General features: G+C 27.1%; 1 protein-coding gene across 1 annotated transcript; it reads left to right on the top strand.

Annotated features, from left to right (window-relative positions):
* The first annotated feature begins 13,360 nt into the window (after positions 1–13,360).
* On the top strand, positions 13,361–14,632 carry LOC114256295 (uncharacterized). The gene has a single exon (XM_028195926.2). The coding sequence runs from the start codon at positions 13,533–13,535 to the stop codon at positions 13,950–13,952; it is 420 nt and encodes a 139-aa protein (XP_028051727.2). The 5' UTR covers positions 13,361–13,532; the 3' UTR covers positions 13,953–14,632.
* The last annotated feature ends 266 nt before the right edge of the window (positions 14,633–14,898 follow it).

Raw genomic sequence — 14,898 nt, 5'->3', positions numbered from 1 at the left:
AAATACAAGAATTCAGTACGTTTTTTATATTTTTATGTATTTATTAATTTTTTAAAATATTTTTTCTCAATTTTTTTATTTTTTAGATACATCTAAGTAAGATGCATCTAAAAAAATAAAAAAATATGTTTAAAATTTAAAAAATATTCACTAAAAACAAAAAACAAAATACGAAAATCAAAAAAAATAATTTTTAAAAAATTTAATTCAGAAAACTCAAACTAAATTATTTTTTGACAGTGGGATTATCTCTCTCAAAATGAGATTTGAGCTATAGTTTGACCCTAGTCTCATCAATATCCTAGCGAGCGAAGAGGGAGGTCATACTTTTAGTTAATTTCAAATTAATCCTACTATTTTTTATCATCTCCTGGGTGTAACTTTTATGTGAGTTTTAAATGGACTTTGGTGGGCTGAATAAATGTTAGGCCTTGACCCTCTCAACTGGGCTGTCAATTGTGGAATTACATTACAATACATGTAATAAGCATAAGCAAGCATGCATTAGAGTAATGAATTTTCCTACTTTTTGTTGTTACTTTAATTGAATTAATATTTATGGTGGCTTTTACCGACTCTTTTATTGCAGCGGAAGAAATCAAACGTAACAGGAAAGTTCTTCTGGATGAGGTCTCTGAGAGATGACTTCAACTTCAACTATGTTGTTCTTGGTGGCGTTAAATTTTTCTCACGTTTAAATATGAATTTCAAAGAATTTGACAAGTTCATGAGACCCAGTGTCGTTTTGATAATTTACTTTTTTATTTGTAGGAGTTTTCATGTATATTATTTATGGAGAAAAAATAGGTTGATTTAATAATAATTATTATTTTATTTTATCGTGTTTGTCTATAAAAAAATCTACATTGTCTATTTTTTAAAACATATTTATCATATATTTTTATTTTAAGACAAACAAGATAGGAGGAGAAGATTATGATTATCAGATTAACTTAATTTTTTTCATAAATATTATACACTAATAATACTACAAATGAATGGTTCGGTTTTCAAAACGAAACATGTAATGAATTTCACGGATTGGTCATATTTCCTCAAATTTAAATTTGATCTTGATCATCATGGTTCAATGTTTTATCTTTTTTGTTTTTCTTTATTCAAATCTTATGTTTGGTAATAATTTTATAATAAAAAAGACCACTTTTTTTTTATTTTTATATTTTGTATTTTGTAAACAGGAAATCCTTAGAAGATTGACATGAGATATACATTCTTTCCCAAGTGGGTTTGTAGTTTCTAGAAGGATAATAGAGCATATGTATATGTATACAGTAATGTTAGGTATTATGAAAAGTCTTTCATGAAAATAGTCATGAAAGAAATATGACCTTTGGATTATACTTACAATAAAACACCACACACTAATTAAGGTAATCTAAAGATTACAAATTTTTCATGATCATTTTCATAATAAAACTTTCATGATCTTTAACATTTCTCATATATATATATATATATATATATTACTTGTGACATTTGGTGAGTGCATAATGAGCCCCCTCTTCCCTCCTCTTTCCGTCTCCTTGACAACAACAACAAAGTGCCCCACACGACATGAGCTCTGTCGCTCTCGCTCATACACCTAAAACTATACTTCTCATTTTAGGGTTTGTCCAATTTTGCTTGTATCACTTTATTTTTATTGAAACAATTTTAAGGGATGTGAATAAGAATTACAAAAGTTAAATTATTTATACTCTCAATACATCCTTCACATATTTTAGTAAGTACTCGGGTTACAACTTTAGTTTTGAAACTTGTGGGACAATAGTTCCAAACTTAAAAAAATCATATTACTTTTATCTATAAGTTAATCTTTTTACTTGTCATACCTTTATTTTTTCACGTGTCATTAATCTATTTATTCACATGTTAGGCCAAGTTTGGGAAGACTAAATAAGTGCACTTTTTGACTTTTTATAAAATATGGGTTTGGTTTGAAGTGATGTATTAGAGAGGTGATGTGACTTAAATAAGATGATGTGATTTAAATAGGATAGTGACTTTTTGACTTTTTGGATTTTTTAAGATTTGCCAAACTTGGCCTAATTGTTCACTTTAGGTGTGGTTGCGATTTTGTTTTAAACGATTTGTGGATCGGTTTGGACCCGCCCGTATATATGCAGTTTGAGGAAAATTCAACTTGCAACCTCCAGCTGTACGGGGTTGCGGTTTGTGCGGATAGGGTTCACGGATGTGTAGGCGGTTACGGGCGATTTGCGGATTGGACTTTTAAAAAAAATATATTATTTTGGAGCATTTTTTTCAATTTTGTAAATATTTATTTTAGACCATTTTCCTCCCATTTTCTAAAATGCTCAAACATTACTAATTAATGAATTAAAACTTATAAAATTAAAAACACAACAAAATCAATTCTTAACACAAACAAATCATTCAAAATTCTAAACTTTTAAATCAAATCATAAACTAACACAAGCACGTCTTTCAAAATCCTAAACTAGATTATCAATCTCATTTACTATCTACTACTCGACAATACAATTAAAGTAAAATTATTCAAAATCCTAAACTTACCTAAAAGTGATTTCTTATTAACTTTTACATTCATTCAAAATGCAAAAATAAAATAACAACGGTTCAAGTTTAAAAATAAATCGAAAAAAGTCTAAGTGCGGACAGGTTCTTGCAGACCCACACCTGTCCGCAAACCGCAATCATGCCATATTTCAAACTGCATCTGCTTGCATTATATCTGCGAAACCACCCATTTGTATGCGGATCGGTTTGGATTGGCACGGGTTGTGCGGTTCGGACAACCCTATGTCTAGCCCTAGTCCACTTAATCTACCTATCTGTCTATACCACCACCAGTATCAGCCACCTCCAATGACTTTTTTGGCTATTGACTGATGGTGGTCCGACAATCTAGCGACAATGGAATAATAAATAAAAAAATTCTTTAAAATAATAATTTATCATTTTTACCAAATAATTTTATTAATCGTAATATTATTATCAAAATAAAACAACCCCCAGATGGAATGTCATCCCCGTCTAAAAAATGAATTCTTACCAATTTTTTCTATCCTAAAATATTTATATGTATACGTATCTTTTTTAATACACAATTTATATATTTTCCATCCCGAAAGAAAAAAGACCTAATTATATAGAGGTGATTTCTGGGGTTAGACCTTAGGCTTCATTTGGGAAGAAGGGTTGGGTTGGATTTGGTTTGAGGTTATTTTGCCACAAAAAGAAAAAATAGACTTTTTAGTCCAATAAGACAAAATATCACATTCAACCCATAATCATTACATTATTTTTCTAACAAAAAGTCAAAAAACCTTTTCTAAACGAGACTTTTTAACCCCATATTAAAATAACTAAAAAGTCAAAAAACTAAAAAGTTAACACACTTCTCAAACGAACCCTTAAGGAGCCGAAACCCTAAAACTCACATTTAGATGATACTACATAACAATATTATTCAATCACATAACGATGAGTCACAAACTCATACACAGATTGATATTCAAACTCATATTTCTGACATTAGATATGATTTACCTAAATTTGAAAAATTCGTCAAAACAATTAGAAATTGGTTGATAGTTTTTTGGGACTAAAAACAGGATTGGTTGATAGTTTTTTGGGGCTAAAAACACGAAGGTGACATTTGCCGCGGGATTGCACAATTGGGCAAGAAAAGGTTGGTGATGAGTGAGATGGCACCTCCTCTTCATCTTTTGCCACAAAAGTCAGCTTTTCCAGATTTTGGGCTGGATTTTTTGTCTGCCTGGTCACACCCCCACGCTTTAATAATGGAAAGAGCGCTGTTATGTGTGCAACCCCTTAAGGTTGCACATTATATGTAACCAATACAAAGGGTATAAATGGAGGTGTAAACATAAAACAGGACAACAAACAGAAAGGCGTAAGTATAAGGTGTAAGTTACACACTTAAAAAAAGTCCTAATAAAAAATTGCCAATCAGTGATAAGATTAAAAAATATTTATAAAATGATAAAAAAAATTATAATTATAATTATTAATATTAATGAGTTTTATCATTGACTTAAAATTTATGTTGAAAATATACACTTAATTGTAATTTCTTCTTTCAATAATAAAAATATGTAATTTAGTGATATTTTCATAAAATATTATAGATTTATTAAAAAATTAACATTTTAACTATTAAAATATATAAATTTTATCATTGATTTAAATATATATATATATATATATATATATTTTCAAACTTAGGTCAAGTTTGACATATTGTAAAAAAGTCAAAAAGTCAAAAAATTACTTAAAAAATTAAAAAGTTAATACTATTTATCAAAAGTCAACAATTACGGCTGCACAACTCCCAAACTTAATTTTTCCCCACAAATCAATTTTTACAATTTTTTATTACACATTTTTTCATAAAAAGTCAAAAAATTAACCCAAACATCTATATTTTCTTCCTCAATTTTTTTGTTTAAAAAAACAAAAAATACACTTATTTAAAACACCCAAACAACCTCTTAATGTGTTTTAAATTGAAGTGTTGTGTCCTTTCATTATTCAACCTAAATTTGATTGTGTGCTTTGGAGTTACTTTTTTCCGTGATTTTTCAACTTTTTAATCCTTTTCAAAATTAAAAAAAAAAAAAAATCAATGTGTTCTCAAAGTTGTTAAAAATAATATTTTTCTTGATGAATGAAAAAGTTGATGTGACATTTATTTTTTTAATAGATGACAAACAAATTAGTTGTTGTTTGGCAAGTTGGTTTGTGGTTAAAATAGTCACAAAAGATAAAATAGACTATTTTAGTCATAACCAATAAAACATCACATCTAACCCATAATCATTACACTCTTCTCTCACAAAAAAAGTCAAAAAATCTAAAAAGCCAAAAAGTCTTTCCCAAACCAATCTTTTTAGCCTAGGTTAAAATAGTAAAAAAAAAAACCAAAAAACCAACCCACTTCCCAAACGGAGGCTCAGCTTGCTTGGTTGTGTTTTTTAAAAAACACTTTTCAAAAAATTCTATTTTCTTATTTTTCGTGTTTTTTTGTTTTTATTGATTTTTTTAATATTTTAAGCATTTTTTTTTTACTTTTTAGACATACCTAACATAAATATACCTAAAAAATAAAAAAAAATTGTAAAAAAAATCTTTTAAAAATTCACTAAATACAAAAAATATTAAAAAAAATGAGAATTCAGTATATTTTTATGTATTTATTAAAATTTTAAAATATTCTTTCACAATTTTTTTACTTTTTAGATACATCTAAGTAAGATGTATCTAAAAAAGTAAAAAAAATATTTAAAATTTTAAAAATATTCACTATAAGTAAAAAAACACGAAAATCAAAAAATGCTATGTTTGGTTGTGTTCTCAAATCATGATTCTGCACCTTGATTCAAGTATGGTGTTTAGTAGGAATTTTGGAATCACATTTCCAAAACTCTGCAGAGAGCTCTGTCTCAGCCGCGCTTTTCAGAATTTTTTTTTTTTGAAAATTTTGCCTGACCGGTTGTCCGGCCGGTTGACCGGAATAGTGATTTTTTTTTTTATTTTGCAATTTATATGTTAATTTTTATATAATTGAAAAAAAACATTTTTTTGAAAATTTTAAAATTTTTTATGTGCTTTAAAATAATTTTGAGTTGTATGTTTAGTTATGAGTTGTAAATTTTTGTATAAAATATCAAATGTCACATCAATAATTCCTCACTCAAATCAAAACTATTTTCAAAACTCTTTACCAAACAAATTTTCTACACTCAAACCATAATTTCAAACCCCACAAACTCAAAATACAACTCATACTCTCAAATCATAATTACAAAACTCTACCAAACGCACCTTCGAGTTTTCAAAAAACTTAATTCAAAAAACTCAAATCAAACACACTGACTTTTTTGACTCTTTTTTTTTTAAAACCAAAACTGATATCTCTATTATAGTTACCAAGATCCAAGTTCAACTAATACTAAAAAAATTAGACATTTCACATATTTAAATTTTTTTTTTTTTTTTTTGCATATGTATTAATTTTAAGTAGCATTTGAAAAAAATTAGTATCTTTTTTTTCTTATTTACATTTCTAGTCCACCTCTTTTTTGCTTTTAGTTATGAGTAGTTCTACCGTTAAAAAGAAAAAAAATCTAAAAAATATATTAAAAGATTAAGATCAGTTTCATGTATAAACTCCATTATACAAAAATAGATATTAATCACTCACTATTTTTCTGATTCAATTTTTTAGGTCCATAGAATTTCTATTTTTATAAATTACATTGAGTACTATTTGATATGACACCAACTAACAATAATGCCATGTAAAGCTAACATCAAACAATAAATATGATTGCACTAAGATTTTCTTTTCAAAAAGAAAAACGATCGTCTCCAACACTCCACGTTGTCTTGAACTGCTCTATGAAAATCGTTATTTTTTAATCTTTTAGTTAATCGTTATGAGATTAATTACAAATATAAAAAGGATAAATTATAAATATACCCTCTGAAATTTATTTAAAGTACAGATTGTCTCATTTGATTTAAAAAACTACGAATACCTTATTGTCAGAATTTTTTTGTTTAACAAAATTAACTGAAAAAATAAAAATCATAATTGCTCTCCTATATAATAATAAAATTACCTAAATTATTAATTGAAACATATTTCTTTTTTTGTATTTTTGATATTTAGTGAATTTTTAAAAGATTTTTTTTACAATTTTTTTACTTTTTAGGTGTATTTATGTTAGGTGTGTTTAAAAAGTAAAAAAAATTACTTAAAATATTTAAAAAATTCAGTAAAAACAAAAAAACACGAAAAATAAGAATGTAAAATTTTTTGAAAAGTATTTTCTGAAAAATAAAAACAAACAAGCTGAATATTCTTCAATATTTTTTTTTTTTTTGGATGCCTTCTACATTCTAAGTTGCTGCTTATATAGGTGCTATTTGGTGTAACTGTTAAAACAGATTATATATTATAACTTAACAGATTATAGATTATGACTTTAATCAGAAATTGTTAATTTGTTTGGTATAGCTATTGGATTATAGATTTAAGTTGCTGAGTAGTGTTTGTTAAATAAACAGTGAAGTAGCTTTTTCAATTAATTTTTATTTTTTATAATTCACTATTTGTCTACATTTTTCATAAAAAATAATAATAATATTTTATAGTCCATTTGGGTCTTTTTCTATTTTTAAAAAAATAAAAAATAAAAAAATCTAAGAGTATAATTCTGAATTAACATGTCCACAGCAGAAGCTGATAATCAGAAGCAAGGGGTGAGCAGCTTCTCAGAATCAACTTTTTTGACTTAAAATAAGTTGTTAGAATCAGAAGTTGTTTGAAATAAGTTTAACCAAACAGTCCAAAATAGCTTTTTAAAAGCCAGAAGCCATAAACTGGTTCAAAAAAATCTCACCAAACACCCCAATAGAGTATGGAGGTCGAATTTGAAACCATTTGATGTCCGAAGAGATAAAATCACGTAGGTTTGCTGATGAAGTCACATACTGTTTGATGAATCTGCTTTTCCTGGTTCTTAATGGGCATCATTCACCCTGTTTGTTTTCAGTTTTTAGAATTCACTTTTCATAAAATTTTACTTTTTCGTTTATTGTATTTTTTTATTTTTACTAATTTTTTTTAATATTTTAAGCAATTTTTAAAATTTTTGGACACACCTAACATAAATACACTTAGAAAGTATAATATTTGTGGAAAAAAATATTTAAAAAATTCACGAAATACCCACAAAAAAAAGGGTACATTTTCGTATTTTTGTGTATTTATTAATTTTTTAAAATATTTTTTTACAAATAATTTACTATTTAGATACATCTAAAAAAATTTTAAAAAAATGCTTAAAATTAAAAAAATATTCACTAAAAACAAAAACAAAAAAACTCAAATTTCATAAAATTGAATTAAAAAAACTGAAACTAAACACACTAGTTGTTTTTTTTTGTTTTTTGCAGACTTATCAGGCATAAATACTTTTGTAGGTTTTATTAGGAAAATTTGCTTTTGGTTGTTTGCCATTTTGCGAAAATTATTGGAGTAATAGATTATTGAGATATATTTCTTGACAATTGTTAGAGAAATCTCTTCTTTTTTTCTTTTTTTTTTGTTACAGGAAAATCCTCCCTACCCTCTCGCAGGTCCAAGACAGCGCCCCTTGCAGAAATCACTAAAGTGTCCTGTTAGCCGTTCCAAGCGAGGAGACTATAACTTGGAAACTTGCCCCGACCTTCCAAGACAAGCTCCGCTTAGTCAGGACTCGCACTACGAGGGGCATTGAACTCACACCAAGTACTGACTAGACAACTTAAGGTCCAATCTCCTAACCAACAGTGCTTCGTCCAGGAGATTGGCCTAAAAAAAAAATTGAACTTGTTACCTTGGGACTTAAACTCCAAAGTCTTACCACAATGCTACAACCCCTTGGGTTGCTAGAGAAATCTTCATCAAGGCAAGAAGTTGTCATTGAGTTTCAAGTAGAGGTAGAAGATTGCAATGATGGAGATCGTACGGATCGTGATCCTTGGAATTGTAATATAATAGATCCATTTAGATTTTTTATATGATTGTTTAGGATTTGTTTGAGTTTATGTATTGATAATTGGTACTTCATCTTCGACCCAGGTGTTATCATCTTCAACATTAGATTTTAATACGCCTTTCTACCCTACTACTTTGGGTATCATTATTTCAAATCTTGTTTCATGTTGGAAAAGAATTGTAGATTTTTTTGGATGAGTAGCAATATTTTTTAATCTAGAACAAGAAGTTGTGATTGCTTTATAATAGACACGACACAAATCATCAAGTTAAGAGTGATTGAATCTATTTTATTGAACGAGAAATAAAAAATACCAAACTCTTCTAAACTTACAATTTTATATCAAGAAAAACAGCACATAAGGACTAGACCAATCGCCTAATTGATCATAGTTCACGTTATACAATTTTAGAAATTGTAAAGTGGTTCGCCGCATATCACTCAAAATGAGGAACCATTCAAAATGTTGAATGAAAGTAGATAAATGGATGGAGATCGGTGCTCACTGGCGGAGCTAGAAAATTAAATTAGATGGAACACTTATTAATTATATTATTGAAAAATTTTATAAAAATTTTTAGTGCAAGCTTTTACGATTGATTTCGAGGAGCATAAAAAAAAATATATTATTTATGACTAGTATATCATGGACAATATAAAAAAAATATGGATATAAGTCTTAAAATAAATTATATAATGATAAAAAAAATTATACAAAATTTGATTAAAAATTCAATAAAATGGTAATACCACGTCATCATTAGTATGTGATATTACCAACTAATAGTAAATAAATATATAGAGAGTGAACCTTACATGTCAGATATAACTAACAATCTAACAAATTTCATATCTTTATAGTGTGATTAGTTATACTTGCATGTCAATAATAATAATATCACCGTTACATTCAAAAATTTTCATAGATGATATGGTTTATAATAGTCTCTTCATTTTCATTCAAAACAACCATTTTGTTCTCATAATTTTTAAAATGTCATTGACATTTCACTCTAATAATATTTTGTAATTTTTTTTTATTTAAAATATTTTGTTTATATTTGCAATTAAACAACAATAACAACGTCTAATTAGTACACATTAATGTGTGTTTGGAGGAGAAAAATTGAGTACACACCTAACCTTGATATAATACACAAAGTGGTGATCCCAAGATTTGAACCCACAATCTTAAGATTATTAGGTCAAGTCTTAACCATTAAATCAATAATCATCCTTTTTCTTTTTATTTGTAAAAAAAAAAAAAAAAAAAAAAATTTCCAAAATTCAAGGGGCACGTGACGCCCGCGTCCCTTCTGCCTCCGCCACTGCCGGTGCCCCGAGTTTGTCAGCGCTGGTCACGTGGCGGTTTTACTCGGACTACCGTTGTAAGTTCAACAATTGCGTCAATTCAACAGTTCCAAATTTTTTAAATTTTGATAATATATAATAGAAATTATTTTGAAAAAAAATAATAATTATGATTTAAATTTCATAACAAAATAAATTATGAATTTTAAATTTATTAATTTAAACTCTAATATTTTAATTTGTTTACAATTTAAATTATCTACTTATTTTTGTCAAGTAAAATTATATAAATATATATATATATATATATAAATATTTTAGTCATTAAATTTGAGAGAAGCCTAATCTTTTTTTGTTTGTCAATTAGAAATAAAAAAGACCATTGCAACAACTCATCAAATTCTTAATTCTCATTTATTTTCTCTCTATCTTTCATACTTAAAATATTTATTTTGATATTATTAATAATTTTACCAAAAAAAAATGTTAAGAGTGTTATACTAGTAGAGAGAGAGAGGGGAAAAATATATATTCTATTCAATAAATTAATCTTATACAATAGAAAGCATATATATATATATAGAGGTTAAGAAAGAATATCCTACAAAAAATCTAATTATGAGAAAATGAATCCTACAAGAAATCTAATTATGACAATACAGATATATCTAATAAATCAATACCTAATATATCTAGAAATATATACCATATATAAATTAACAAAGAGGATAACTTTAACAAAAAAATAATCACAATTTGAATAATTTGAATTAGGAAAATATTGAGATTCCTAAATATAATCTTCTCAAATTGTAGTCATAAAGGCATAACAAAATTGTCAATTTTTAATTTGTTATTAATTCAATTATGTAAGACTTAATTTCATTATTATATCATTGTGAGTGAATTATAAATTTCTAAATTCCAAATTTCTAACATTCTTCAATTCTAATCCAAATTGTCCCATCAAAAAAAAAAATAAATGAATAAAATAATTGAAAAAGTAATTACTGTGATCCTGAATATAAATGATGATTTCCTTTAATAAAAAATAAAATTCTTTGGTTGTCTTGAGATAAATACTCATGAAGTGCTAACTTGATTTTTATTAATTAACAGACTAAAATTTAATACTTTTTGTTTGGTTTATGGGATACAAGTCATGTGTTGAATGGTCAGAAATATTATTCCCACAGGTTGGGTTTTTTTCAATCCATCGGCCCTATTTGGTACAGCTTATTTTAGTTTTCAGCTTAATTTAAGTTATTTTGATGTATTTGGCTTAGCTTAACAATACAGCTTATAACTTTTTGTAAGTCAGAAATCAACTTATTCTTTAAGTGGGACAGGAGAAGCTTAATTTATAAGTCAGAAATCAGCTTATGTTCATAGTTATAAGCTATAAGCCATTAAGGTATAAGCTATAAGCACTTTCTCACAGCTCTACCAAACATGGTCATCATCTAGATTAGAGGGCGTTGTTCAAGTTCGAAAGGTCTACTATGAATCTTATTTCGATCATTTAAATCGTTCATTTTATCGGACTTAATAGATATATATATATATATATATATATCATCTATAAAAAAAATTTAAATCGATTCGATATTTATAACTCATTCATTTTATTTTTTTATTTGTACAAATAAATAAATGATCAATTTTTAAAAATACACTGACCATTAATTATTTTTAAATACAAACTCAATAAAATAAAAAAATTATGAATATCAAATTCATTTAATTTAAAAAATATATATATACACACAAAATTAAAAAAAAAAATTCAAATAATCAAAATTGGACATGGACCATAACCCTGGACAACACACTCCAAACGTATTCAAATACCGCCTAATAATCAATCGAGTAAAAAATTAGAAGACGTGACAAGAAGTAGATAAGTAAAAGAGGTGCAGCTTTTCTTCTAGAAGAATATGTCGTCTGATGATGATTGATTGTATGTAATCCAATGGGAGTATATAGAATATATACATATATACTATACTCCTTCTAGAAGAGATCTGGCACATGGCTTTGAGACTCTTTTGACAGTCTTTTCAAATTTCCATTATCTTATTTAATATTAATTATTATTATAATAAAAGTCTCTAAATTTCAATGCATAAAATTAGTCGGCCGGAAGAGCCCAAGCTTGTTAGCTAGCCCACCTCATCATTTTACTGTCAAAGAAGGCAACCCACTTTACTTTTTTTTTTTCTTTCTTTCATATGTAATAATTCTGGCTTCCCTGCCATCTACATCTAAAATGGAGGGTATTATTTATTTATTTTGATAATTCACTATTTAATTTATTAGATCAATTAATTCTAAGGACCTTTTAGACTATACACTTATTATTATTATTTTTTTTCACAATACAGCTACTAGTATATTAGTAATTAGATTATAACACATATCAACGTTTCTTTATAGACTCAAATTTGAAACCTTACTCCTTTTAACGCTTAGGTGCATTCTCCATGACCACTTGAGCAATTGTTCGGAATCACTATCTTATTTTACCTATTTCATTTCTTATCAAAAAAAATTGGTGAGATTTAATTACAAACAAATTTATTGGTTATAAAATTTTCATACTACCCAAATTGTCCATTAAAATACAAAGAAAGTCATATTAATCTCTCACATGTTGTGTTTTCTTATTCATTTAAACATGATAGCGAAAACACACACACTCATTTCTCATTTCTTTTCTCACTTCATATACCAAACTGACTATAATCTATTTAGTTTTAAGGTTTTACCATCACAATTTTGAAACTACTACTAGTCGATTATTTTTGTTGAGATTAATTTGTAAAATAAGCTAGCTACAATTGCTGCGCGCGCGCGTGTGAGAGAGAGAGAGAGAGTAGTGTAGGAATTTTTGGCTCAACTAGTTTCTCTAGAACCAACTCAAGGTAATTTGAGATTTAAAGAGACAATTTTAAATAAGTTTAATTTATATATTTTTTCAAATATTTTTTTGTAAAGTATATTATTTAAATTTTATTTTTCTCATTTTTGAGATAAAAATTTAAAATTTTAATTTTTTTTATATTCAGGGGTCTAATTGATTTTTTAGAGATAGTTTGGAGGTAAAATGAAGTTTCAAATAAAATTTGGCATCATGTTACCAAATTATGTTTGATTGATGGCATCTTATGGCGGTGTAAAATTGATTCAAAATCAAATAGTTTGTGTAAAATTGATATAATTGAAAAAATATGAGTTGAATTGATTTTTGAGTAATAATTTGAGAGACAAAATGTAATTTTCTCAATAATAAAATTACTACGAATTTAAGTTTTCGATGAGTCAGTTTCAACATTTAAACTTTACACCCTTTATAATTGAAATATTTATCTAAATGTGTTAATGATATATATAATAAAATTATTTTTTCTTTTATAATTAAAATATTTATCTGGCCATGTTGATGATATCATGGTTGACATAATAATTTGAGGGCTGTCAAACCCATAAAAATAATAAAGTTATATCTAATAAGTTAAGTCTTGAACATGTATATATAAATAAACATGATTATGTATTTGATTATGTATTTGGAGATAAGAAGGTTCCACTACAAATAATCAATCAATTCTATTAATTGTCTCTCTCTCTCTCGTGAATTGAATAATGGATGAAATGAATGTTGTTGATGTATCTTCTTTCATGCTCCTTGAGGCCACAGGCGATTCAGAGGTCGATTCTGAGCTCAACATGGATGTAGCTGCAGACCATGATGCTGATGATGATGATGATGATGATGCTCAATCATGCAGCTGTGATTTGCTGGACTATTGTGGACCCGAGTTTGATTATGATCATCTAGGAAATGCCCATGATCAAGATCTTCATTTTGATGATGATGATGATGAGGGTGAAGTGATTGATCAAGATTGCACTGATGATGATAATGACGATGATGATCAAGTGGGGCTGAGCAGCACTGCTAAAGCTGGATTACACAAGAAATCAAGTGTTGATTCAAATATGGAGTTGATGAATGAGATGGAAAAGAACAGGCTTTTCTGGGAGGCTTGTTTGGCCTCTTGAGTATGTCATTTTTTTTTTCTTTCTTTCTTTCTTTGTAGAATTGAGACTCAAAGTCACCTTTTGGCTAACCAATTTTCCTGCAGCTTTTTGTCTGAGTTTTTCTTTACGAAATTACAAGTGATTTTCAAACAAAATTTTTAATCAAAATAATTTTAAATTTATTTTTCAAACTCAGATTGTTTTATAAAATTGTATTTTTAAAATACGATTTTAAGTTTAACTTCGCGTATTTGAAAAAAAAATTCAGATATATTTTTAAAGTCGGTACTCATTTTTCTATATTTGTTATGAAAATATGATTCCAACTTTAAAATTGTTTCTTTTGAAAACATAATTTCATGAAACAAATTGGGTTGAGGAAACAAGTTGAAAATTGTTTGAATTTAATGAATTTTGTTTGAAAACAACATGCATTTGAAAGAAAAACTCAGCTTTTGTCCTCTATTTTTAATTTTCTTTGAGCAAAATTCCATTGCTCAAGACGAGCTAACAGTTTCAAATAGTGAATGCGAAGCAATTGTGGATATACTGAACCCTCCGTAGAATTGAATGTTCTCCAAGATGTTTGTGTTCCAATGATGTATACCTCCTCTCTCTCTCTCATTTGATCTCATACTTTGAACTTCTCTCCATGTAAATGTGATTTGTAAGAAATTTAACAAGTAATTGTGTTGTTCACAGCTCTATAAGTAGTAAAGTTTGGGACCAAGAACTCATATTTTAAAAGGTTAATTACACTTTTAATTTTTTAATTTTGATTCAAATTGTAATTTGGTCTTTATGATTTTAAATTGAATAATTTGGTCTCTCAACTTTAAATTTTGTTTTCATTTGGTGATTTCATCCAAATTTTTCCATAGTGTACACTTTAAGAGACTATCAAGTATTCTAAAATCATTAATTTTAACCCTCCCAAAAAATTTAGAGACATTTACACGCAAGTCTT

This window comes from Camellia sinensis, chromosome 12 (genome assembly GCF_055761805.1).
Source record: "Camellia sinensis isolate YWXY chromosome 12, ASM5576180v1, whole genome shotgun sequence".
Classification (NCBI taxonomy): Eukaryota; Viridiplantae; Streptophyta; class Magnoliopsida; order Ericales; family Theaceae; genus Camellia; species Camellia sinensis.
The sequence above is the reverse complement of the archived record's forward strand: the minus strand, read 5'-3'. Positions and strand labels throughout refer to the sequence as shown.